Here is a 27,884-nt window from a genome sequence, read left to right on the forward strand (position 1 = left end):
CTACTCCAATACCAACATTTGCAGCAGTGCCATCTTTGAAAGTTTACAATTGTGATACCCTACCCTTAATGCCTACAGCTTAAAAACAATATAGTTAATGCCCCTTCAAGAAAACGCCTTGACTAGTTACTTGTGCTTTAATATACATGGCTGAGGATAAAAGCCATGAAAACACCTCAGTGCCTACATGGCCAAAAATCATTAAAGATCTGAAATGTAAATTGCCTCAAAACAAGGCAGCAAAAAGGATGGCTTGTAAGTAATAATTTGGAAAAACACAATGGCCCAAGCAGTAGACAAGATTCCAGGAGGAATACCTCTCCTTGAGGGCAAACTGACCCAATGCCCAGCTTCCATGATAGGATTGCAGTTCAAAAAAGTCCTTATATTAGGTGATGAAAAAACGGCCCTTGTACATTATTGTGTTTGAATCACATGCTATCCTGCAAAGTAATTTTGAGGCTGGAAACAGAGGACATGTGCAGCATTGTGTAGTTGGAATGTGCAACGATTGCCTCACTTAACACATAAAGGGGTGATAAACTCACAAGCACAAGAATAAACCTGCCTGTGGACCGTAGTCCAAACTATGACCCCTCCAACTTGTGTTTCAAGGAACAGAACAGCCTGTTACTCCAACAGCGAGATAACCAGGGCAATGCTCATTCCCAAACCTAAAGCAATCAACTGAAGAACTGTAGTTTTGGCAGTTGTCCCATATTGATGCATTTCTGGTAAGACTCCAGCTACGGCAATGTATATGAAGCCACCAGCAGTGAAACCCTGAAAACCATGGTAGCCAAGTTGAACACTCTCACAAACACTACCTTCCATTTCTTTAAAACTACATAAACCACTTTGTCTTTGACCAACAGATACACAACGTGGTTTGACTCAGCTTGGACACCTCAGCTTGGACACCAAGGAAAACAGAAGCTGCTAGACACTGAAACATATTGCAGTAGACTCGTGTAAAGCACATGTTCTCTTTACCTCTATCAGGGATGAATGACCAGGACTTCCGCCCAGCATTAATGCCTGATAGGTGAATCAGACCAAAGCACTTGTCAGCATAGAAGCCATGCTCTAACACAAAATAGGAAAAAGTCATTTACTTTTTTGAACGTAGTCAAGATTTTTAGTTTACCAAAGCTGTCCCTGCCAATGCCACCAATGCTGATAAAAAGTTGAAAGCTAAGGCCTTCAGCACACTGAACCCTGATTGCACTAAAATGCCAAAATCTCCAACCTGTTACATGTACTCAGGTTCAAAGCTTTAACTTAGGTTACAATCAAATTACAACAAAATCTAATAATTAGAATGCCCTAACTCGTGAGCCCTTTTCCATCCTTCAAAATATTTCAAATAAACATGGATCATCCTTAGCATACCTCAGAGCGTTACAAACTTATGCCCATGGATATGACAAAAAGAAAGGCATTACAAACAAAGAATTCTCATAGATGTCTGACATTCTTGACACGGTTCATGAGGTCTTTAAGAGAATGTTGACCATGTTAACAACACCCCCATCACTAAAGTGCACCTAGTCCCTCAGATGGATGAGTCTGATTTTGCAAGTGGTTGCCTGAAACATAGTTCGAGCATTTTGTATGTGGGATGAACCCTAAAACCCCATGTATATATATTTTCTAAGTGGAGTTTCTAATTAAAGCATGGCATTCTTTTTGGCACCAATCCAAAAAGTTCCAACTTGTCTTCTTTCACCTGCATTGTTTACCGTGCTTTGCTCTACTTAATAAAGAGCTTGTTCTGGAATAAAAGAAAAAAAAAGTCTCATGCTGTTTTGTGGAGCTTAGAAATGAAGCGGATTTTCTTAATATAGATACTATCCTGTCTTGAATGGAGTCAGTTCAATGGGATGCTTTGCTGCCAGGTGTTTTAGCACTAGCTGACTTCTCTAGTCTTTCTTCCTTTAACTTAAAAATGAATTGTGACCTACGAATGCACCACTATCAAGCTGCTGCTTGGCTGCACAGGACACAATGCTACAAGTTCCATTATGCAAGAACAATGCAATGGTTGCAAAAAGAATTGTGATGATCTAAGAATGCACCACTATCAAGCCGCTGCTTGGCTGCGCAGGAAACAATGCTACAAGTTTCATAATGCAAAAATGAATGCAATGGTTGTAAAGTATGGTCTTTTAAAGACAGATGTGAGAACTTTAATGAGCAACCTTTTGCTGTAGTGAGCTCCTTAACAAAGCCGATTTTATATCCAACTGATGCACATTTCATCCGTGATGGGCAGCCAAGGCAACTACACATATAATAATGAACAACCTATAAGTGAGCACAAGGGATAGTGGAGCCGAGAACTTCAGCCAGTGTGGAACAGTTCTAGCTAGGAGAGCTTGGAGGCTTGACACCTGCATTATATTGTGGGTACATGGATCAGTGGGGGGATGGGCTGAGGCTTCAATATGGGCAGCAAGATGGCTGGCACATGGACAGCAGACAAAGATCCTTCTTAGTGTTGATTTGAGGCAGCCACATGGGCCACCCACACCAGCAGCAGTGGATGCCATATGGCCATGGTTGAATGCACAAAGCTGCTGCAGTGCACAGCAAGAAAAGGACCAGGAAAAGGGCTGCAACATAGAGAGCATCTAGTCGGCAGCAGCAGCAGCAGGTACAGATGGGCAGCAGATGCTGCAGAACTGGAGCAGTACCAGCAGGACAGGCACTTACTGGACAAGTGTTTATAAGCCGAATTGTTGGATCAGGTCAGACAAACTGGTGGGGATGTACATATCGATCAGGGTACTGGTCAGCTGAAACCGGAAGGGGCCCTGTGTAAAGGGCCCCAGGCAGGGGGCCAAAACGCTTCAGTTACCTTGGACTCCGCTGCATCTAGAGCAGCCAGAAGTCTCCTCAGACTGCAGATCTACTCGCCAGAGCATTCCTTTGCAGGAGTGCTCAGCCTTGAGCTGCTACTGAAGCCTACACGGAGGAACATGGCATGACAGAGAAGACTTTACCTGAGAGGGTGCAGCAAACAGAGCCATCTTTTGGTACCTTACCTTCGCGGCTGTTTGCTTATGGTGTTGGTACCATTTGTTGGCAGTTTTTGTACTTAATATCTACCATGAAATATTTTCTATTTTGGCTGTACATCTAAGTTCTCTTCTGGATCTGAGTTGTCCTCTATTACTGTACATAGAGTTGAGTGTTCCATACATGTGTCTTGCGTTGCAGGGTAATCCTTCTGCCTTTTTGGGAGTTGGCATTTAGCAAGTGACTTCCCTCTATTTTTCTACAGGTCTGCTATGGGCTGATTTTCTGCCTCAACATGCTGCCCATCAGGCGTTACAAGTGACCGGTTTTCATGGACCTCTGTGCCAAATGGCAGTGGACCTTCAAACATATTCTGTCATATACTGGTTATCTGTCTACTGAATTCAGCAATTGGCTGAGGTGAATTCTCTACAAAAACAATATCTCTGCTGTCAAAGATTCTCTGCTTGCATGGATCAAAGAGACCATATCCCTTACTGCCACTGCCGAAACCCATAGATATGCATTTGACAGCCTTGTCATCTGATCGCATCTGTGAAGGAAGATCATCATAAGCAAGGCTACCAAAATTCCTGAGATCGTCAACCTTAGGCTTTCTATCATACCAGCCTCAAATGAAGTGATGGTCTTCAAAGCCTTTGTAAGTCACCTCTTTAGAACATGTGCTTCACACATGATAGCCTCAAGCCAAAACTTGTGAGGTAGATGTTTGCACAACACCATTCATATGTGGTATGTATGGCATAGTGCACTGATGCTTTATCCCTTTTTTGTTGAGTATGCTTTGAATGCATCTGACAAATATTCCCTTCCTCTATATGTACAGAGGGTCTGCAACTCGCAACTTGATTCATTTTCAGCCATTGCAAAAAAATGCTGAAAACACTTAAATACTTTAGACATTGCTTTCAATGGTTGGGGAGCATCATTCAAACTCATATATTAAAACCGGTTTATTTGTGCGGGACCGGACCTAGAGGAGCAGGAGTTGTGTGTTCAAAGACCGATGATCGAGGACGTCACCTGAGAGCTTCTCAGTGGGAGCTGATGGAGCATCTGCGTTAGACGTGTGGGTGTTGGCCCACATGTTAGAATTATAGATATAATTCAGCAGTGACCAATGTAATTTAATAAGCTAGTTAGGGGCACTTTTCCCTCTTTAAGAGGTTTTTCCCCCTAACTGCAGTTAGTCCAGTAACTATGGTTAGTGACTACTAAGGTTTTGTTACTAGGACAAAACCTTATCTCACTCTTTCAGTTGTATCACTCTCACACTCTTCTATTGCAACTAAGCTCTCAAGCTTTCAGCTCTCAGCTCACTCTCTTGCTCTCTCTCTCTCCCCAAATCTTACATTTGGTATCAGAGCAGGTTCAAGAGCTCCTTGCTCCCTGCTCCCTTCAGCCCCTTGCTCACAGGGTCCCATGAGGACTCCATCATTGGGTTGTCATCTCTACTTTGTTACTTTTATTGATGATTACTCCAATTTCACTTGGGTCTTTGGGCTGAAGCGCAAATCAGAAGTGTTCATGGTGTTTAAACACTTTTCAGCCATGGTTGAAAATGAAACTGGACTCAAGATACAGACATTGCGCACAGATAGAGGTGGGGAATACTTGTCTGCAGATTTTGATGCTTTTCTGAAAAGTAAGGGTATTGTGCATCAGCTCACAGTGAGGCTGACCCCTCAGCAAAATGGCAAAGCTGAGAGGAAAAATAGAACTCTTATGGAGATGGACAGATGTATGCTGAAAAGCGAACACATGCCTCACAAATTCTGGCTTGAAGGTCTAATGTGTGCCAACAACATCTTAAATCGGGCTCCCACTAAGGCTTTGAAAACAAAAACTCCCTATGAAGTCTGAAATGGGAGAAAGCCTTCAGTGGATCATTTCCGTGTCTTTGGATGCCTTGCATATGCTCATGTGCCAGTTGAATTTCGGCATAAGTTGTCAGATAAGGCAATTAAGTGCATATTTGTTGGGTACTGTGACGCCAAAAATTGATATTTTTAACTTGGCATTGATATTGTTTTTCTCTATGTTTGATAAGGGTTTGAGTATCAAGTGATAGCCTAGCGGCTCTCACTTATTTCTATTTTTCTATGATATTGTATGGGATTGAGAGGATGAGTGGAATGGCTCATTGTAAATACCATAGGTATGAATTATAAATACCTTGGTATGGGGTGAGAGTTATTTGTGTATGGGATATTATGGAGTTTTTTAGAAAATAGGAAGAGTGAGTCATATAAAGAGGTGGGCTCATGTCCATGTGTTCCAATAATATAAGAGAGGCCACATGCCAAGCATGTGGAAGGCATGTGGAGGAGTGTGAAGTCAAGAGGAATCCTTCTAGAACTCCTATGTGGAATAAGGAGAATGTGGACATGTGGAAAAGAGAGGGTCCCTATGGGCTCCATGTGAGGAGACTCTTGACTTTCTCAATATTTTAAGAGTCTTGAGCATCTTTTGATGGGACACATGGCAAGAGTAGTCAAAAAGGACATGGATGGTGACATACGTGCTTATGTGATTGATGGGGAAAGGAATCTACAGGCAGCAATTGTAAATGGGTGAAGGAGGGTAACAAAATCTCTATAAAAGGAGCCCTCCTCTCCCTTGTTCATCAGAATCTCTTCCACCATTGGGCCTTATGTTGCTGTAGTTCTAGTCTCCCCAAGCCTCTTCCATGAGTCTTCTCTTCCTCTTGTAGATATTCTCTTATGTAGACTCTTGAGTCCTTCTCTTTCTAGTTTATTCTCTCTCTATGAGTAGTCTTGGAGCTTCCGCTCCCTCTTGTATGTATGAAACCTCTTCTTCTCCCTTGTGTTTGTAGTGTTGAGGTGGATTCTCACTCTATTTGTAATGAAGGTCACTTCAGGTTCTCTCTCTCTTGAGTATCTCTTCCCTTTTCTTTCTTTCAAAGCCTTAAAAGTTCTTTCTATTCGGCTGCTCACTGTGCACACATGGTCCATTTGTTTTCCGAGCCACTATGCAAACTTCTTCCCCTCTTCTAGGCGAAATCTATGAGGAGTGGATCGTTGATGAAGGTGGAGTCTTGAGGGAGCATCCTGCTCAGGCGAAATTAGCCTGGCTGGAGGGTAGTTTTCATGACAGTTTGACCCCCTGTTAGTGTTTTGCTCATAACTTTCTGCTCGATAGTCCAATTGTAATGAAATTTATATCAGCGCGAAGCTCTCTTCAAGGTGCATGTTTCTATGTGATCAGATCTTGAATTAGATACTGCTGCAAAAAGTTATGAGTCTCTGTGTTTGACAGTCTGTTTTTGAAACCGGCCTTTAATCACTCAGAGGGCAGTGGAACTAAACCTTTAATCACTTCAGCACTTATTTACAGCTCACAAAGCATATATCACAACCATTAACCATTGCATGATCACCATTTGGCATTTACCCATTTTTCCACAAACAAAACCACTGAAAAAGGGATGGAGGCTAGAATGCCCCTGCTCAACAGACATAGACAAGTGCACCCGATTGGCCCCTTCGGTATTTCTTTATATTTCACAGTGAAATGATTACAAGTTGCATCTGGGAGACCTTCCCTGCAATCGAGCACGCAGCCCCAATTCACTAAGCCTTCGCAAGGCTTTCAAGCATATAACACCATCACATAAGTGTACTTAACCCGTAGGCTCAACCCAAAGGCATTCTCTTTTCCGAGTGCAATTCCATTGGCTGTCCAGATGCAATCACACTGCACCCCAGCTGCACTCTCTTTGAGTGGTTTCCAGATGGCATTCACAAAGCTTTTCAAAGCTCCAAAATAAAATCAGCAAAGTACCCAACCAAAGAATGACTCATATAGCACTGCCTGGGCACCTGTGAGCCAAGAAAGAGGCGGCACACGAGGCCAACCAATAGCTTATGGAAAAAAGAAATTGCAGTAGCAAAATCACAACTCACCAAGCCGTGAAAACTCGAACCAAGTCCTCAATCGCCAAGAGGACATAGTAGCCAATGCCCAATTGCATTCTCAGCCAAAGAGGAGTGCAAAGGCATGAAGAAAGAGCATTTACAAGAACCGACCAGCAAGAATTCCACTGAAAAATGCACTTCTGTCGCGAAGAAGTGGGAGTTCTTGGACTCAAAAGAAGCGTGCTTCAGAGAGGAATGCATTGAGAAGGTTTTGGAGAAGTTTCATCGCCGGAAAGTCCTCCAAAACTGAGAAAAACCAGTCAACCAGCGCGTCGGACCACTCGAAATTCAACAGAAAGCTGTAGCTTTGCAAGACGAGAGGCCCAGGAGGCGGTAGAAGAAAAAAGGTCCAAAAAAAGCCACTTTTGCAAATTCGACCAGCAAAAGAAGTGCTCAGCTCTGCCCGTTCTACCAAACGCACGGAGGGAAAAGCATATCACTACGAAGGGGAGGCAGAGGGGAAGCCATCGGGCCAAACGGAAGTCGAGGAATCCAAACGGGTGAGGAGTTATGAAGAAAAACGGAATTCAGCTGAAGGAGGCTGAAAAACCAGTCCAAAATCTCAAAAAAGGGAGAAGATGAGAGAGAAAACCACACATGTGAAGTTTAGAAGGCCCAGGAAGGTCCAGGAATGGCAAAGGAGCATGTAGAAGGCACTAGAGCCACCTGGAACTCTAGGGGGGCCACTGAAGGTACATGGCCCTCTAGGGGGCCCATTAAAAATGCCACGTCATCATTTCCCAACAAGCACTCTTTTAATTCCTTGGAATGCCTTTGGGCCTAGGGATTAATTACGCTTATGTGCTAGGCACCATGCCGCGTTTAATTACACATTATTAAGCCCACGCTTGGACTTTTAAAACCAAAGTTGTCACGGTCTTGTAGTACATTAAAGTACCTAGAATTTCACGCCCCCGTGACATACCCCTCTCTTGAAACAGCAAACCACAGTTTGCTGCCCCAAAACACAGGAGCGAGCATGAAATATAGCATAAAAGAGTATACAAGAAAGCCGCAATTATAGTATACAGAGATAGTAAAAATATGGCTAGGAGAGGCATGCATCCATCCATATATACTGCTCAAAATCTATGTGATCCTCGGCGATCAATAGTCAAGATGCATCAATATCATGAAGTCTCACAGCAGAAATACTGTCAGCTCAGTATCTCGGATGAAACATACAGTGTCATCAAGCGACCTCATGAAATCACAGTGAGCCCGTCTGTACTGAGGGAGTGGAGGTGCTACCCCCCTCTCGAACATAAGGTAATGCTCCAGACGCTCGCTCTGCTGAACTACCTGTAGGAGCCCGGACCGCAGTCGGCTCTAATTGGAAAGCATCAAGGTAAAGCTGCAATATCCCAGGTGAATCTGCCAGTTCACCTTCCTCCATCCATTTCGCATCAAGTGATGGGTAATTTTGAAATTTTACCAAGTAGCGACGGATAACTTTACCCTTGAGCTTTCTATCTCTGTGTGCCAGAATCTGCTCTGGGACCAGAAGTTCATCCTGTTCTTCCACTTCAGGCTGCACCTCATCAGGTACATCCTCAGGAATATCTCCATGATATTGCTTTAATAAACTCACATGAAAGGCATTATGTATCTTCCAATGCGGAGGCAACTTCAGCCTGTAAGCTACCTCGTTTATCTTTTCAGAAACCTGGAAAGGACCATAGTAACGCATGTTCAGCTTTGTGTACAACCTTTCCTTGCCTTTCTTATTTTTCAGCCTTGCCTTCTGAAAACGCAGCAAAACCCAATCACCTTCTGTGAATACCAATTCCCTGCGGTGCTTATCTGCTGCTCTTTTCTGCTTGTCTTGACTTCTTTGCAAGGCATATTTGATCTTCTTGTAAGCCTCTTCAAGGCTTTCCACAAAACGATCAGCTTCGAAGATTTTCTCTTTTGTATGCAAAATGGGAGGTATCTTCCTAGCACCTTCCACTATTTCAAAAGGTGCTTTACCTGTGGATGTGTGCACCGTATTATTGTAAGCATATTCCAGCAAAGGTAAATAATGCTCCCATTTGCTTTTGTGGTCTGAGACATAGCATTTAAACATATCCAAGATGGTAGAGTTTTCCTGCTCCGATTGTCCATCAGACTGAGGGTGAAAAGATGACGAAAAATTCAGCGTAGTGCCCATATTTTCAAACAGTCCTCTCCAAAAGAGGCTGGTCATCCTCGGATCTCTATCACTGATTATGGATTCAGGCATCCCATGATACTTGAAGACATGCTGCAAAAACAATTTGGCCATTTGATCTGCTGTAATTTTCTTTCTTACTGGCACAAAGTGGGCTTGTTTGCTAAACCTGCAAATTATTGTCCACAATCCATCATGTCCAGTAGGAGTACGTGGAAGATCAAACACAAAATCCATAGCTATGCTTTGCCATGGTCTATTCGGAATTGGCAAAGGGTGTAACAACCCAGGTGCCTTCTGCCTGTCAAACTTTACTTTCTGACAAACCATGCATGTTCTCACATATTCTTCCACATCTTTCCTCAAAGATGGCCAATAAAAGTATTGCTCCACTGCTGTAATTGTTGCTGTAATTCCCCTATGTCCTGCATATGGAGGAGCATGACTTTCCATTATGACTTTCTGTCGCATCTGATCAGTGACACAGAGTCGTCCATGCATCAAAATGAAACCCTCTTTCAACATATAGTGATCATGCCTTTGACCATCAGAAAGCTGTTCATAAATAGTTGAAAAATCAGCATCATTAACATACTGATCTTTCATCACATCTAACACATTGTTGTAAGCAATGCTCACTACTGAAACACTGGGTTTCTTGGAGACTGCTTCAGGCTATGGTTTCCTGGAAAGTGCATCAGCCACGACATTTTTGTTACCCGGCACATGTACAATTTGAAAATGAAACATTGAGAGGAAGTTAGCCCATCTCATGTGCTTTTTAGATAATTTTCTCTGCGTGAGAAAATATCTAAGTGACTGATGATCTGTCTGCACATAAAAATCAGCTCCAAGAAGGTAATGTTTCCATGTGGTCAAAGCATGTATCACTACTAACATTTCCTTCTCGTATATCTGCAAGTACAATTCAGCATCTTTGAGAACTCTACTCTCATATGCAACCACTCTGCCATCCTGCATCAAAGTGCCTCCTATGCTGTTCCCACATGCATCACAAGTTACAGCGAAGGGTTTTGCAAGATCTGGCAAGATAATAACGGGTTCAGAACACAATTTTTGCTTCAGCTCTTCAAAAGCTGCATTTTCCTTTGGTCCCCACCGAAACGGTACAGCTTTCTTTTGTAAAGCATGCAAGGGAGAAGCAATTTTTGCAAAGTACTTTATAAACCTCCGATAGTATGAACACAACCCAAGAAAGCTTCTGACTTCATGCAGATTTTTCAAAATTGGCCAACTCCTTATGGCCTCAACTTTTGCAGGATCCATCTTGACTCCATCCTTTGACACTATATGACCGAGAAAATGAATCTCATGCATAAAGAACTCACTTTTCTTGGTGTTTATTAATAGCTTGTGTCTTTTCAACTCTTGAAACACAATAGTGAGGTGTTTCCTGTGCTCCTGCTCATTTTTAGAGAACACAATGATGTCATCGAAGAAAGTGCCCACAAACTTTCTGTGTGCTCTAAAAATTCTGTCCATTATTCTATTGAAAGTGGCAGGTGCATTAGTCGAACCAAAAGGCATCACAAGGAACTCATATAAGCCAAATGAAGTGCGGAAGGCAGTCTTGTAGACATCTTCAGGCCGTATCCTTATCTGATGGTATCCACTTTTAAGGTCAATACGACTGAACATTGAGGAACCTTCCAACCGATCCAATATATCATCAATGCGTGGAATTGGAAAACGGTTCTTAATTGTGACTTTATTCAAAGCCCTATAATCAATACACATTCTCCAACTGCCATCCTTCTTTTGCACAAGCAACACAGGGGAACAGTAAGGAGAATTACTTGGCTGTATTAATTCCTTTTCCAAGAGTTCCTTCACTTGTGACATTATCTCTTCCTGTTGTGCCTTACTGACACGATAGGGAGGTATATTAGGCGGTGAGCTTCCTGGAATTATATCAATTTGATGATCCTCGGGCCTCTTGGGAGGTAATTCTTGAGGAAGTGCATCTGAGAAACAATCCTGAAAATCTGAAATAAAAGCAGCCCTTTCTCTATCTAAAGCAGAAAGAGTAGAGCCTTCTTGAACTGGTTGGCTGTCCTCTTTGACAAAAATCAAGTACGCTGAAATATGACGCTTTATTACATTGGAAATACAAGAAGCTGAAACTATAGGGATGGACTCCCCTTTCAACTTTACATCAAGTACATGATTTTTGCCTCTATGAGTTAAAGAAATCTTCTTGTTTCTCATCTGCACATCAGCCCCCACCCTGTACATCCAAGGCATCCCAAGCAAAGCATCACACTCTGGCAAAGGCATAATGTAGAAGTCCTCTGCATCCTGATATCCCTGGATATGCATCCTCAACTTGCCAATGATAGGAGTGACAGGTGTGTTGAGTTCAGGGTTGGCCATATCACACATGCCGGATGGCCCCATTTCCTCAGGCTCAATGCCAAGCCTTCCTGCCATATCAGGAGTTATGAAATTTGCCTTTGCCCCAGAATCAAAGAAAAACAAACAATTCTGATGCCCAGAGCATGGTAGTCACCGGATAGCCAGGACAGTGTCTGAGGTGTCACGGCTTTGGACACCTGGCGGCTGCTTGCCCACGTTTCGCCAGCTCTTCTCGGCCTCCCCCGCCTCCCCCCTCTCCGCCCCCTCCTCCCCCCTCCGGGCAGCCACGCCAGGAGGAGCAGAGGCAGCCGAAGCCCGGACCAGAGATAGCTGGCGGCTGGACTGAGGTTAGAAGGAAAAGAGGAAAGAACAAGAAGATTTCTGATAAAGGCAAGGAGGCAGAGGTTACCCCGCCTGTAGCTGCACCTCAGAGACCCGACAGGCAGCCGCCCCAGGGACATGGAGAGCATCTTCTTCGACGGTAGCCCGCCCTCCACAGCGTCAGGTCCCCCTCTCTTCCTCTCCCCAGCCTCTTCCCATCCAGCCCCAGCCCATCCCCCAACTGCACCCCTTGTCTCCCGACCCGCAGCTTCAGCCCCCTCGTCCTCCTCAGTCTTCTCCCCCTCCTTCTCAGCCCCAGTTCCAGTTACAGCCCCATCCCTCCCCCCCCCCCCCCGCCTCTTTCAGTTCTCCCGCAGAGCTAGCTGCTCCGACGGTTCCTCAGCTGAGGGCAGTTCCCGCTCCCCCTCCTTCTTCTCCTCCGCCAGCCACCCCTGAGGAGTCTGAGCTGCCTATTCCCCAGCCTCCTCCCCCTCCCCCTCCCCCTCCGCTGGCAGGACACCCGGAGTCTACACCACCACCGGAGCAGGCTTCTCCGTCCGCTAGCCCCTCAGTGGCAGACTCTGACGGGCCTCAGCTTCAGGAGAGAGAGCTCCCCCGCGACTTTTACAGATCTGGCCCCTGGGACTACTTGGATGTGGGAGGCCTGGGAGTCATCGATCCAGAGCTGCAGAGTCAGGCCTTGTTAGGCAAGTTAGTCATCCGCGGTTTGACCCCGGGGGGGCAGACGTGGAAGATGCTACTTCAGCAGGGGGTCGGTTCTTGTGTCCCGCGCCGAGGTGAGAGTGGCTCCCGTCCCTCAGGTGGATCTTCACTTCCGCCCCGCTTACTCAGCCCCGTTCCCCACTCGTTCGTAGCCTCCTCATGGTTTGGAGGCGGCTCCGCCTCAGTCTCATTCAGTCCCCTCCCCGCTGTCAGGAGGAGATCGATCGCCAGCCGCTTATCTGGAATGATCAGGTCAGAGATGCCGAGGGCCTTCAGTTGGGGGAGAGATCACATATCAGGTGGGATGGTTGGATGAGGGGGCCAGCCCGGTTCCTTCGAGTTTGGAGGGACACGTACAGACATTTGGAGACGGCTGATCTCGCAGACGCAGCTGGAGGTGCACGTGGAGCCCAGGCGAGACACACGGAGATCGACGGCGCGATCCCAGCTGATTGGTTGGTTCCACCTGAGCCTCAGATCCTCATGCCTGGTGACGACCATTGGCTGGGACAGTTCACCCCCCGTGGCATCCCACTGGTGGTCGCAGGACGTTTGGACGACTCCTCTATTTCTTTCTTCGCGGTTATGGGGGATGGACGACTCAGGAGAGAGGATGCACTCATCGACCCCCTACTCCCATGGCAGAGGGTTCGGATCGTAGGCCTTTTGGGGAAGGTCTGGCGTACCGATCCTAGCATTGAGCAGGATCAGCTGCAGCTTTGGCGACTCTGGCTCTGGGAGGGGCGGGCCTTGTCAGAGCTTGATTGGGACCCAGGAGAGTGGAGCTGGCCAGAGGTTGTGACAGGACAGGGGCCGACCTCCTTCTTTGCCTACAGCACGACTTTGGGCAGGCGAGTTCTTGGGAGGATGCAGAGCCGCCCCCCCACCCAGCGGCCCAGTTGGTATGCACAGGGTATTTCCAGATTCTTTTTGCAGGCCTTCTGGAAGGCCTTGTGGGAGAGCTGGCGGCCGCGGAAGATCTCCTACTTCCTGTGGCTTCTCGCCCACAAAGGTCTTCCGGTGGGGAGCTGGTTGAGACAGATAGGCTAGGACGGACGCTGTCAGATCTGCCATGAGGTTGAGGAGTCACCAAAACACTGCCTGTGGAGCTGCACTCGCGCCCAGGAAGTGTGGAGGTGGACTTTCGGGATTCTCACTCGCGCAGCACCAGAGCTAGGCTTGATCACGTGGGGCGCGTTCTGTTGGTGCAGCACCGCACCTGGTCTACATCACTTATTCGAGGCATGCCAGCAGGACCCCACTTTCCTTATCACGCAGGGTACATGGGGGCAGCTCGAGGGTATCCCGCAACACCTAGCAAAGGCGGATACAGGAGTTCAGGAGAGGCAGCCAGTCTGGGAGATTATTAGCAGCATAGCATGGTGGCACATTTGGACCTCGCGTTGCGCGCAGATCCTTAGTGGCACCTCCTTATCGACTGCCCAGATCATGACTGATATTTGGTGTGAGATTATTCATACCCTCAGAGGCCAGTGGGACCAGATTCAGGGAGATTCCCGGTCCGGTCAAGAGAAGCGGAGACGCTTCCTCCGGACTTGGAACACTCAGGGCCTCTTCTTCGAGCAGACTTCGCAGGGCCTTCGGTGGCGCTACTCACCACCCCAATGGCTGTTCATTCACACTCGCCTTATCCCGACGTGAGAGAGTGATTTATTGTGTTACCTTTTAGGGCTGTGTCCGATTTGTGAACGCAGCCCGTCAGCTACAAGCTGACCTTTTGTATCTTGTTCTCGAAGTAATATAATTAGCACTGTTTTTTCGGCAAAAAAAAAAGCAACAACGGTTTCTGGGGATCAACTATTTTTAACACCGGTCCTGAGACCACAGCTTGTTTTATGGTGTTAAAACTTTCTTGTTGATTCTCTCCCCAAATAAAAGGTACTTTATCTGAGGTCAGATCAGTCAATGGCGATACTATTCCGGAATATCCTTTGATATGCCTTCTATAAAATTGGACAAATCCCAAGAATAATCGCAACAACGCGGTCAGACTCTGAGGGATTGGCCAAGTTAGTATCGCAACCACTTTCTTCGGATCCATTTCTACCCCTTGTGGAGTAATTATGAACCCTAAATACTCAAGCCTAACCATACACAGTATAGTTTTCTTTTTATTCACATTAAGACTGGCTTTCCTCAAAGTACTGAACACTATTCTTAAGTGTTCACGATGCTCAGTAACACTTTTACTGAATATCAAGATGTCGTCAATAAAATGTACTACGAACTTTCCGATATACGGACGTAGTAAATCGTTCATAAGCATGACGAAGGTTGCTGGAGCATTCGTAAGTCCGAAGGGCATTACCAAAAACTCATAATGACCAAACCTGCTTCTAAAAGCGGTTTTATGCACATCCTCGGCTCTAATCCGGATTTGATGGTAGCCACACTTAAGATCTATCTTACTGAAAATCACGGCTCCATGTAATGCATCTAGCAAATCATCAATCCGAGCCATCGGATACCTGTGCTTAACAGTGATATTATTCAATGCTCTGTAATCTATACAGAGGCGAAACGTATCATCCTTTTTCTTCTTTAATATCACTGGCGAAGCAAAAGGTGAGAAACTTGGTTGAATCTTCCCCAACTTGAGGTATTCTTCCAGTTGTCTACGCACCTCCGCCTCTTCAGTAAAACTCATTCTATAGGAAGGTCTATTTACAGGTTCTGCCCCCGGGATCAGTTCAATCTTATGCTGAACTTTCCGCTCTGGAGGTAACCCATAAGGTAGTTCATCCCTAAAACATTCAGAGAACTCCTCTGTTATAAGATTAGCCAGCTTGGCCATCTCACCACTTTGCGTAACATCAGTGCTAGCCGAAGAATCATCCACCAGCTCTACCGATGCTGTGCAAAGGAATAAAAACTCTACTTGAGCCTTCCTGATTTCCATTACGGAAACCAACGGTCCCTGAGGTATATCTTTTTCACCTCGCAAGACATAAAGCACATCATTCATCTTGAATTGATATACGTGCTTTTTCCAATCAATGGCTGGATTCTTTCTAGAATGCCACGCCATACCCAAGGCTATATCTGCATGAGCAAGCTTGGTCATTTCAAAATCAAGCTTCTCAGCATAGTCCTGAATCCGAAGCTCCAACTGGGTAACCCTTTGGTCCCATACTTCAGTTGAACTTCCATCTGCCATCCTGACTGTATACGCATAGTCAGATGGACTTGTCTTTAATTTCAGCCTCTTCACGAGCTTGGAGTTAATCACATTGTGAGTTGACGCCGAGTCAAACAACACAATGACATCATGACTGGCCACTTGCCCTTTCATTTTAATTAACTCCGTATCATTAAAGGCCGTATACCCCATTGTTGCGGGCTTAGATGCGGGCTTAGATAGGATGTTATCAGGTGCACTCGTCACTAACTTAGCAACAGATACACACAGTGGCAGTGTACACTGACAAATTCAGAGAATGTGTCATGAAAATAACAGACCCTCTCCCTATGTCGGTTCAGTTAAAGGACTATATCTATGGACTGAATGACAAGATCAAAATGGAAGTTCGGGCTAAATATGTGACTACACTAGATGAATCTATAGCAGTAGCCCTGAACTATGAGGATGCCAGAGGCAGATCTGGTGGATTTGTGCAGGCAGGGAGTCAGTATGAGTACCCGAAAAAAGGGGGATTTTCGAGGAAATGGGTTTCAAAGACAAGTGTCTCGCAGCCAAGTGGCCAAACCAAGCAGGTGAAGCCGGTTGAGGGACCAGTAAAAACAAGTACCACCGTTGGGGTGAAAAGGAAAATAACTCCAATGGCAGCCCGGGCTTGGTCAAAGTCCTCGTTGACCCCTGAACAAAAAGAGAAAGCTAGAAAAGAAGGATTGTGCTTCGGCTGCCTTCAGCGACATCAGTGGAAGGATTGTCCACTGAATAAAGACCGTCACACGGCTAATATGATAATATCTGAATGCGACGTAGAAATGCAGGAGAGTCCCAATGCGGAACATATGCAGATGCAACTGGCGGGACCTTCTCAGAGGTTAGTACCTTGTGGTGCACCTTTTTACCCCTCTCTTGGGGCACATTAAAAACCACTTGCCCCTTGGCATTATTGCACATTTAGGTGCACCTAGGCCTTAGCACTCAGAACTATCTAGTCAATGCCATTCCGCCCTCACCTAGGACCTTGGCAGTTACTTCTCTTGACCATTTCAATTACGCACATTAACTATTACAAAAGTTGGTCATCTAAGAGAAAATGCCCACCGATCTATCCGAGGTCATGCTATCCCGGCTAGAGCATAACATCCACACATGACAATGTTGCAGATATTTTCACCAAAGCACTTCCACGTGAAAAGTTTGAGGTATTTCGCAGTGCCCTGAACTTATATCCGTTCGGTGATTAATCATCCTTGTACATGACATTGGCACTGCAGGGGGGTGTTAGAATTATAGATATAATTCAGCAGTGACCAATGTAATTTAATAAGCTAGTTAGGGGCACTTTTCCCTCTTTAAGAGGTTTTTCCCCCTAACTGCAGTTAGTCCACTAACTATGGTTAGTGACTACTAAGGTTTTGTCACTAGGACAAAACCTTATCTCACTCTTTCAGTTGTGTCACTCTCACACTCTTATATTGCAACTAAGCTCTCAAGCTTTCAGCTCTCAGCTCACTCTCTTGCTCTCTCTCTCTCCCCAAATCTTACACCACAATGGGTCGCTGAGAAGGGGTGTTGAAGTGTATATGCCACCTCCCCACCTGTGAGCCGCCAAAATAAGGACGACATAGGGGAGGTGTACCACATCTCATGGGACAGAGAGAGACCACGTGGGCAGATAGAGAGGCTGCTCAGGGGCAGATCTCACAGTAGAAGAAGGGCTGCCACATGGGCAGCATGCAGGCTGCCATGTGAGCAGCAAAGTTGGCTGCAAGGAATGGCTGCCTAGGAGCACAACATGGCCCTGGAAGAGGGCAGACGTTCAGGCAGCAGAAGGCCCTGCAAGGGCTGTCTATAACATCGGCTGTCAGGTTGAAAAAGAAAGCTGTTACAGGACGGAGGACCATGGTTAAGGGGAGGCCTAGAACCTGGGTTAAGGGGCTGAGACATGTTTTTTGAGAATTATATCCCTGTCTTGAGGGGCTCTCGAAAGACATCACAAGAGAATCCTATTCCATCAGAGTATTTCACAAACAAGAAGACATCGGTGGAGGACCTGCCTATAGGTAGAGGCAGAGGCAGAGGCAGAGGTAGAGGTAGAGGCAGAGGCAAAGGAAGAGGAAGAAATGGACCTGCAGGTAGATGCAAAGGCAGACAAACTTATGCTAAAGGTTATGCAAGTGAAGAAATTCATGAACCTGAAAATCATTGTAAATACAGGTTGCAATTGCTTGCTGCACAAACTAGACCTATAAACATAAATCCATATGCCTGGATGTTCTTCTTCTTCAGATAAACAAAAGAGTTCACAATTTTCTTCAAATATTAGTTCTTGGATAGTTGATTCTAGAGCCTCATGCCATATGACAGCCGTTTCACTCATTTGAATACAGATTCATATGAATGATCCAGATGTTGCATATGGAAATTGTCAAAAAGTCATGATCAAATGAATAGGTGCTATTTCTATTGGATTGCTTAACGGTCACCTCAGACAATTCATAATGTGCATTATGTTCCAGGTCCATGCATGAATTTGCTATCTAGAAGTCAAATTCACATCAACAAATGAGAGTAGATTTTGACAGCGACGAGTGTGTAATCCTAGACAAACAATAAAAGATGAAGGTCATTGCAAGAGGTGCAGTCACGTTAACTTGTATAAATTGTATACTGATATTTTCACATCAAATGCAAGTGACTCTGAAAATAATGAAAAGACTTGGCTATGGCATAGGACATCTGGGCACATTAACTTTGAAACTTGGAAAGCTGATGGTGTACGGGCTGCACCATGTGGCTGAAAAGGTCAACAAAGTTTGTCAGCCATGTTGCTATGGAAAGCAACACAAAGTTGCATTTGCTAAAGGTCAGAGCACATAGAGCCAAGGATGTCCTAGAGCTAGAGCATACAGATATTGTGGGACCCTTTGAGGTCAGATCTTCAGGTGGCAGCACGCTACTTCATTACATTTATAGATGATTCCTCCAAAAAAACACGTGTATGTGATTGTTAGAAATGACCCAACAGAGGGTACGCACAGCGGAAGACTGATAGTAATGCCCAGGAGCTCACACAGTGTGATGTGGGGTGTGGAATCACAAACTTCTTAACTTATGTGCATAGATGTGCAAGCCAGAAAATAGACAATGCTCAGAGACAAATATAGAAGCAACACTTTATATTTCCGTCCGTCCAGAAACTAGGACGGGATACAATACCAAAAGGTACTTCTACTACAAGCCTGGGACTTCTAGATCTCTGAGCCCGCGTGCTCCACCTCGAGCATATGTAGACTCTCTGTCTAGATCCCTTCCACCTTGCTGTCCAGAAGCCAGCCTAGGTGGGCAGCACCTTGAGCTCAGTCTGCAGCCCTATGTCAGCCTCCTTCTCCTCCTGTGTGTAGGTCCAAGGGTGGGCCTGTGGCTGCTGCTGTCTGCTCCCCAACTGCTGCTTCAAGTGATGAATGAATGAGGCCCAATGGCCTCTTTATATAGGCCCAAGGCCTGCTCCACAAAAACCGGCCAGCAGCATCATTCTGGCCGACCCAAACAGGCCAACCAGTCTGCTGGAAAACTGCCCTTAAAGGGCTCTCATTACAAGGGCCCTTGACCCACAATACTAGGTCTTTCGCCCTCCTATATATTCAGGGTCCAGCCCCCTTCTGCCCTGCCATTTTCTAGGCACGGTAGGCTGGCTGGAACCAGCCCTATGGCTGGCCGACCAGGCTGCTGGTAACCCCCGCCCTGTTGCACCTCTGCCAGGCCCTTCTCCAGCGCCATACAGATCCGATAAGTCTCCGTACAGCCCCGTACAGTGGGGCCATACCCTGCTGATGTCAGCGCATCCTTCACAGGGCCCTGTTGCAGGCCGTACGCCTGTCCTTTGCTTTGACAGCTGCCCACATGGCAGCTCATGTGCTGCCCATGTGACAGCCCCAACATCACCAGATCTACCTCCCCCACGCTCTCCTCATATGGGGACTTACAGATGGGGAGCTGACCATTCCAACAGTGATGTCACACAAGTCAGATGCATTGCATGAGAGAATCAGATGGAAAATGCATCTTTTGTTGGTTATGTAGTGAGCAAAAGGCATATATGCAGACCAGAAAGCTAGAGATTATTATTTTTTACAAATCTGAAAACATGCAAACTGGAAAACAGAAAAAACAGCAGCCATTCACTCTTGAAATTGAAGAGTAAGATGAACAGCCTGAGGTTCACTTGGAACAGCCCAAATAGGTCGACAAAGGCAAGCAGGTTAACAAAGATAAACAGGTTGATAAGGGTAAAAGGTGGTTGAGGAAGAAACTCCCCCTGCTAGTACTCAGAAAAAGCTTGCCACGTGGTCATGGGATCTGATAAAAGACGCAAAGATATAGGAACCCTCTAAGACACCATCAGCAGGACCTAGAAGATCACAAAGGCGAAAAATCTGATTGAGAAGTACTCAAGCTTTCCAAATGCAGCTTTTATGGGAGATGCAGATTGACATGAGTGGTCTAACATACGAATCTCAAGACCATGGAAACAAAACCGAAAAAGCAGGATCAAGTTAGACATTCTTGAGAACAATAGTGAGAAAGATAAAGAGGGACAATTCACTCGAGACAGAAATCGAAGTAAAACAATGACGTGAAAAAGGAGATGGACAAGGCCATGAAGGACATTGAAATAATGGTCCAAAAACTGAGAATAAGATGTGTGCAAGAAGCCGTAAGCCTTACTGGCAGTCCAGAAGGAATGGCCATTCCCATCCGCTACTAAGAGCATATTCAGGAAGACATAGTTCTGGTAGCAGTTTGATTAGCATGAATAGAGGCAGATTGAAACTGAGCAAGGATAGCAAGATTTCCTTCTAGGGAAATACACAACATCAAGCAGACACAGAGTTGTATGATCACCTCATCTGAGGTTGCATCTACATGCTTCAATTTGCAACAATAGACGCATATATAACAGATTTGGACAATCCTAGATAAGCAATGTGGTTGATCTAGCGCTTTAAGGTTTCAGGGTTTAGAGTTTAGGACCTGATTGGTATAAGCACCAACTAACATAGCACTATAGCCAAGGTCCTTACAGACTCTATAATATAAATATGTGTGAGGTTCTTGTGAAACCAGTGGAGCTCCAGCATCGTTTGAATGTGATCACAATTCCTACCCTTGAGATTCAATGGGTGTCCTTCCTTCTACCTAGAGCTCGCTTTTGTGAATTCAAAACTGGACTCGTTCATCCGTTCAGGTTCTCAAACGAGTCAGCTTCAAAGAGAGCTGGTGAAGCAAAAGGGCTACCATTACATTAAAAGCATATCAATAGAGAGTAAAACAGAACCAGGTGCCCTTGAAAGTGTCATGCTTCTAGCTAAATTAAATTTGTTCCAAACTTTAAGGGCTCAAAAGAAAATACACTAGCAAACAAGCTCTACCTCTTGTGGAAGCTCATGTGCAAGCAAGAAAAGAGTACGTGACCAGCCACCGATAATTCCATGATTTAAAAACGCTGAACCGAGCGCCATCCCATCAGTAAAATTATGCTGCAGCCACCAGAATGCAAAGGGGTGAATGAAGCAGCTAGCATCAAAACTCTTTTTCTTTTCTAGCAGTAAGTGAATGGGCAACTGGCCTTAAATATCGCCACAAAACTCATCTGCACAGAGTAGGTCTTTGGAAGAAAGAGCTTTATACAAGTATTCATTTCATTCACCAGTTCATGCAATGCCATGTATCGACTTTAAATCAAGAAGCAAAAAATCTACAGCAGATAACATGTTGCTTCCAGGAGTCAATCTGATGTGATGAGTAAGTTAGAAAGGGAATGTGGAAATGTCATCCCACCACTCCATCCGAGAAGAGATTCAAGTAGCCTAGGACCAAATTAGGAGCTGAAGACTCCTTGTTTGATGGAGAAGCTATCTTTTTATCAGAAGAATCCTTCACTGGTAGTACTGGGCTTTTTTCTTGAACATCATTTTCTTTGGTCCCTTCTTTCTTCACCCTCTACAATATAAGCACTAGTTAGCATGCAGATTGACAAGTGCAAGAGGTTTTCAAACTTTCAATCTGCCAAATTATTAATAGATGTATGATTTTTGGACTCACTTTGCGAAGGACAGCCTCTTGTGATTGAAGTTTCTCACCATCAACAGGGTCATTTTTGCATTTCTCAACCACTTGATCATCGAGGACCTCTTGACTACTGTCTGCACCCTTTTCTGGAATATACTCTTTCTTTTTTGTTTCAGTTCCCTCCCCATCTTCTTCTAGATGTGCCTTATGATGGTGGTGGTGGTGATGATGAACCCAAGGTAGCACCCCATTTGAAGATGATTTTTCAACTTGCCTCACAATCTTCTCAACAATGAAGAACAAGATGATCCCAGCTACAATCAAACCATGAAGAACCATAATCAATCAATCATCATTTTAGCCAAAAGAATGGATGATTGCAATACCCAAGCACACCAAACCATGAGACTGAATGGCATTTTAACATATCAGTCTTCAGCATTGCTATCAATTTGATTGCTTCAGCTATTAATTACCTAGAACAGCAAGACCCACGGATAAGTCTTGAATGGAATGGGCATGGCCATGGCCACCAGCTGATGTGTGTGCTTGCCCATCAGAATTGCTCCAACTGTGAATGTGGCTGTGGCCATTATGGTCATGTGCATGCCCATCCTCACGACCATGTAAGTGAGAATGCCCACTGGAGCTACCTACAAGGAAATATGCAAGGGTCTTAGGAAAAATTCAAACAAATATAGACACAGCTGCAGTACATACGAGAAAAGTCAAACCTTCAGGTCTCATATCAAGTCTACACACAATACCTAAAGCATGAGGCAGCTGATGCAGAAAAGCATCACCCAACATAGCTCCAGCCTGTTCAGTAAGGGAACAGGGAAATCAACCAAATAGTCCCATAGTCATTTTAGTAACAGTGGTGAAGCCTAGACAATAAAGTGAATGGGTTAAAAACAGAGCCTTTTACTTTACCAGTAAAGAGACCCTGTCTAATTGACAAAAAACTGCATTAACAAAAGAGGCTTACACCAAATGCAGCCAAAGAATCCACCACAACTCTTGAAGGCTTCCCTTGAGCTGCACACAAAGGAGAAATACACTTTGTCATAACAATTTTCCCGTTTAATCTAAGATTACTAAGGCAGCCAGTAAAAATCTAATGAACTAGCCTTCAGATGAGGTGAAGGCTACTCTTTCAAATAATTATGATTGCAAAACGAGGAAAAGGCTCTATTTGACATAAACAAAAGGCATACCAACAAATAAAGGAAGGAGAATGAGACAGATGAGTGAAGCCATGCTCACAAGCAAGGAGCATCCCATAGCCCGCAACCATAGGCCTGCATCAGGCACCTCATCATGGGAACAAACACAATCAGGTGACCAATATAGCATCTACATACTCAGGAAAATAATGGAATGAATGCAGTACTATGGTTGAGTTCAATAAGGAAGGATGTTGCAAATCACATTTCAAAATGTAAATCTACATAATAGATAGCTGCTAGCTGCATTTCTATCTAGGAAACTCTTGTATACTCAACAGTCGTATAAAACAGTGTTGTATTTTGAGACTTGCAATGGAACATGATTTCTCACTTATTTAAAAAGATTCATAGCTGTAGAGTTTTGCACATCCAGGGTGGAAGAGTTATTGGATGGAAGACATATAGGCTTATTGTTCTTTAAATAATAGACAGAAAAAGGAAGCTACAGAAAGAAGCCATCCACTCCATAACCTCCCTCGGCCATTTATCCTGGAGTCAACAAGTTACTGAAACTAAAATCCTTATTGCATGCACAAATCTCGTTAGCAAGTTTTCTTGCATCAATTTACATTTCAGGAATTGAACAGGATTCGAAGTGCTTACCTGCATGACATTACTGAAAATTTTCCTTTTCCACAGACAACCTAAAAACAATACATAGCAAGAGTTTAACCCTGGGATGGAAGCTAATCCATGGCACAGGTTACAAGTATGACAATGACATGTAGGATAGTGCCCTAGAACGACACTGCCAAAGGACATGCCATTCTTTGAAAAGGCAATTCCCAAGTGGTATTTGTCCTTGATGCCTTTGTCTTAAGGAAAGTTGGCCTCGATAGCACCTTTCTTTATACAACATCACCCTCTATACGAGGGTTGGCATGGCCAGTCATCACCACAGGGCCTTCATGCTTTAGATCGAGAAGCTCTGAACGTCTGTGGATTGTACAGATATCTACCATAGGCAATCTAAGCTCGGTGTAGGCTTGAATAGGATAAACTGGAATCCTGGTCGCCTTGGAACATGTATAAGATCTGCAATTGTCGTTGACTCCACACGATAGGACAATGGTGCAGATATCATGAAACGGCCTAATGCTATGACGCTGCGATAACAGCACCACAGATGAAATGTCTGCTAGCTGGTCTTGTAGCCACCTGCTACTTTCCAAACATCTCTAGAGGATAGGCTCAAGATCCCATGCGCTATGACGACCACTATAGCATGGGCTTTTCCCTTACAAAAAGTCTGTTATTATCTACTGTCTAGGTCTCTATCAGGCTAGCAGTCGCATGATTGTGTGTCTATGTTTGGTGACCTCAGACAAGCAGAGAGCAGCACACCTTTGGTCCAAATATTCAACGACCTGACGCATGTCCAAACCCTTGCCATGAACACGCAATAGTCTCACATTTTATGGTATCAGTGGCATGTCAACCTCACATGCTCCACTGCCTCCACCTGTTGCATGTCATGTGACGTGTAGAGTCTGACATTATGGTGGTGTTGTGTGGCCTCCACCTCTTGTTGGAAAAATTAATGAACTAAGGACTTAATTACTAAATTACCCTTGAGATAATTTTGGGTTAAGATTAAGTAAAGGTAGAAAAGCACCTTAGGTCCTAGGTTAGGACATCCAAGATGTATGTCATGGACGAGGGTTAGAGATTTTTAAGGGGCCAACGCAGGTTACCATGGCTTGCCTTATCAGAATCCATGACACAAGTAGCTAAGCATGATCAGAGGTGTTGGTCTGCCCATACATGCAGATGGTTTGAGAGCCTGGGACTCCATATAAATAGATTGCCCCCCTTTCAAAGGCCCCCTCTGTTTTGCTCACTTACCACAAGACTAACCAAGCTATCCGAGAGAATCTCATACAACTACGCAAATTCAGGACCTGGTTAGGCCCTCGCAACCTTCCTGTGAAGCTCAGCTTATACAGAGATCAATGCTTACGGAATTCATTGATCTGCCAAGCTACACACAAATCCATCTCCCCCACTCTTTGAGATTTCGATTGGGCAGCTATCGTGTTTCCTCACATCGACTATGCCTCAAGATTGGACAGGCTGAGGACATACCTAGAGAGGGCCGCATTTGCACTCTACGTGATCTATAAGAAATTGAATCAGAGGAGCACATTGCTTTCAAATGCTCTGTGTACTATGAGATCCGAGGTCGTCACCACTGTCTTTTTAGGGATGGATTCGAATCCCTATCCAGCCTCTCGTCTCACCTGGATTTGAGACATTAGGTGGCTTTCATTCATGAGGCTGTACTATACAGAGACCAGTTGCTCAAGGCACATAGGCAAGATCACGGTGCTCAGCCTAGAGTGTGATCATTGAGTTTTTCCAATCGGATAGCAAGGACCAGCAGGCCCCAGGGAGACAGCATGGCCGAGAGCCGGAGCGAGAGACATGACAGACCCGTGAGCATGTTGATGGACAGATCAAGCTTGGGGATCTCCCCTCCGTGTTCACCAGACAGAGGCACAACCAACAGGTGTGATGATGGCACTTATCCGACGCATTGCCATGGCTAGGAGACCACAGCGGACTGCACATGTTGACCAACATCAGTGCTCTATCACAGGTTTTAAGCCATCGTAGCCCCATAAATCACCGGAGCCTCTCTCTGCCGACACCGGCTTATCCATCCTCAGCCGCCATGTGGACTTGGTCGGAACTGAGTTTGGTCGACGAGGAGAAACTTTGCAATAATGTAGATGTTGTGTGCTTCAGGAGGAGACTCGATTGACTACGTGTAGAGATGCATAGAAAACTAGAGACCATTGACGGCAAGGAATGACTAAACCTGAATAAAGGCTTCATTTTGCACCAGTTAAAACTAGCATCGAAACAATCTCACATAGTCAACTTCTAAGAACCCCCTCTGGCACGTTGATCCCCTAAAATATTGATATTATACGTGTGAACATCTTAAAGGTCGACATCTCATATGATTTCCTTCGTGAAAGCTCAATTTCGTAATGCCAAAAGTAAGGTCAGGGCGACGGGAAGAGGGGAAACATTTGCTTCCTTTTCCCCGCTATATTCAAAATTGGAGTATGACACATTTGCTCTAACAACACGTTGAACATTTAAAAATTATTTCATCAACTAACGCTAAGTTATTTAACGAGAAACGCTGCGCATATACCTAGAGGAGACATTTCAAAATGTTTCCGATGTTTTTCATGCCAGTAAGCTGGAGGCTCGAAACCGTGAAGTTGCAGGTCTTCTTCCTCTGCTATTTCTTCCGCAAGCCGATACCTGTTACTCTTTGAGTGCACGTGCTCATGATCTTGATGATGACTTTGCTGGTGAAGTGGAGGGTGATGGTGGTGATGATGATGGTGCCCATCGTGATGACCATGATGGTGGTCGTCATGACCATGATGGTGATCATGATCATGGTTATGATCATGGGACTCACGAGAATGAAAATCAAAATGATCATCATGGTCATGCTCACCATTGCGGGGCTTACCCTTCAAGACACTGGGTTCAGCATGCCCGTCGATGTGATGGTGGCCATGGTGGTCATCATGCTCTCCGCCGCTGAATGGGCAGGAGGAGGCTGAAGCAAATCTCAAGATGAGAAATGGGACAGCTAAGAAGAAGAGGGCGAGAATGATCTCTCGTCTGCTCATGTTGGGGAAGGCGATGATAGAAAGATCTCTGGACCTCGAAATCCAACTGCGGATTCTCCTCGTCCTGCTGCAATTTCGTTCCTGCTCCTGCAACTCAACTGCGGATTCTCATCGTCTTGCTGCAATTTTTGGCTCCTCCCCCTGCAGTTCAACTGCGGATTCTCCTCCTCCTGCTGCGATTTTGCTCCTCCCCTGCAATTCAACTGCGCGCATTCTTCTCCTCCTCCTGCTGCAATTTTGATTCTACTGCGGATTCTCCTCCTGCTTCTGCTCTTGCTACGCCGATTGTGGACCCACTCCTAAGTGCAACAGCCCAAAATCGTCCCGGATCTAAACCTCATTGCGCGTAATTCATCCTGTTCGTTGCCGGCCATGATCATCCCACCGTATTGGGTTTACGTTCCAATGCTCTCACCGAGCTTTGGGAAAGAATTTGTCGATCCAGATTTATGGGTGCACCCTGCAATGCGTCTTCATTGCGGGTTGCGCTCAGCCTATGAGAGTTGCAGATATGATTCACATAAGGTTAAGGTTGGGTTCACACCATCTCCCGTTCATCCTAGTGTGCAGGGCTGCCGTCCTACTTTTAGCCCAATAGAGGACACTCACACAAAAGATTTGTGTCCGGCAAATGAAGACTTCGGAAGAACAACAAAGAGGCCGGCACCCTCGTCATCAAGGAGAAGCTAGGAGTGAGCGGGCTGCAAGATATGAAGATAATTGTATTGGATATTAACAAAGGTGATGATGGAAGCCCTGAGAAGCGAGAGAAGTGCATGAGCGGCCTTGGCTTGGCCATCCATGGCCAACTCCTCCAAGGGTGACCCATTCCATCTCCTCCAACTAATCACACATTGATGACATAAATTAGCAGCTTGATGAGACCAGTGCGAACCACGACACCCGACGGCCATCCTCTAATTGTATTTTCTTGTCCATCACGAGCAGATGGTCTTTACCCACCCTAAAAGTGATCCTAGGCTTTTGCCTACTGGTTTGGGCATTGGGCTTCCATTCTGAGGTCTCGGGTTCACCTTGGAATTTATGGAGTGAGAATCATCTCATGGACCTTGGTGGTGTTCATAAACACCTTTAATCATAGCTCTTACATCCTAATCATGCAAAAAATGAACTATCCTAATCAAAAAAGCCTACTTCTATTTACTGCAGTCCCACTTAGGTGTCGGTCACTCGGGGGGGGGTCACTCATCATATGTA

General features: G+C 45.2%; 1 protein-coding gene across 2 annotated transcripts; it reads right to left on the bottom strand.

Moving 5' to 3' along the window:
* Positions 1–27,304, bottom strand: IAR1 (ZIP metal ion transporter family). 2 transcript variants are annotated; one of them, XM_087378101.1, is made up of 11 exons: positions 26,174–27,304; positions 22,996–23,079; positions 22,767–22,816; positions 22,546–22,597; positions 22,255–22,431; positions 21,812–22,092; positions 21,548–21,709; positions 21,139–21,246; positions 1,148–1,249; positions 994–1,038; positions 1–783 (listed from the first exon to the last, which is right to left on the bottom strand). In XM_087378101.1, exons 1-11 carry the CDS (start codon positions 26,664–26,666, stop codon positions 631–633), a joined length of 1,707 nt encoding a protein of 568 aa, XP_087234227.1. In that variant the 5' UTR covers positions 26,667–27,304; the 3' UTR covers positions 1–630. The 2 variants fall into 2 exon arrangements, with proteins under 2 accessions (XP_087234227.1, XP_087234228.1); XM_087378102.1 differs by having other exon boundaries at positions 22,996–23,092; positions 26,174–26,289.
* Positions 27,305–27,884: the final 580 nt, after the last annotated feature.

This window comes from Dipteris shenzhenensis, chromosome 8 (genome assembly GCF_047967505.1).
Source record: "Dipteris shenzhenensis isolate YYH24624 ecotype China chromosome 8, Dip_SZ_1.0, whole genome shotgun sequence".
Classification (NCBI taxonomy): domain Eukaryota; kingdom Viridiplantae; phylum Streptophyta; class Polypodiopsida; order Gleicheniales; family Dipteridaceae; genus Dipteris; species Dipteris shenzhenensis.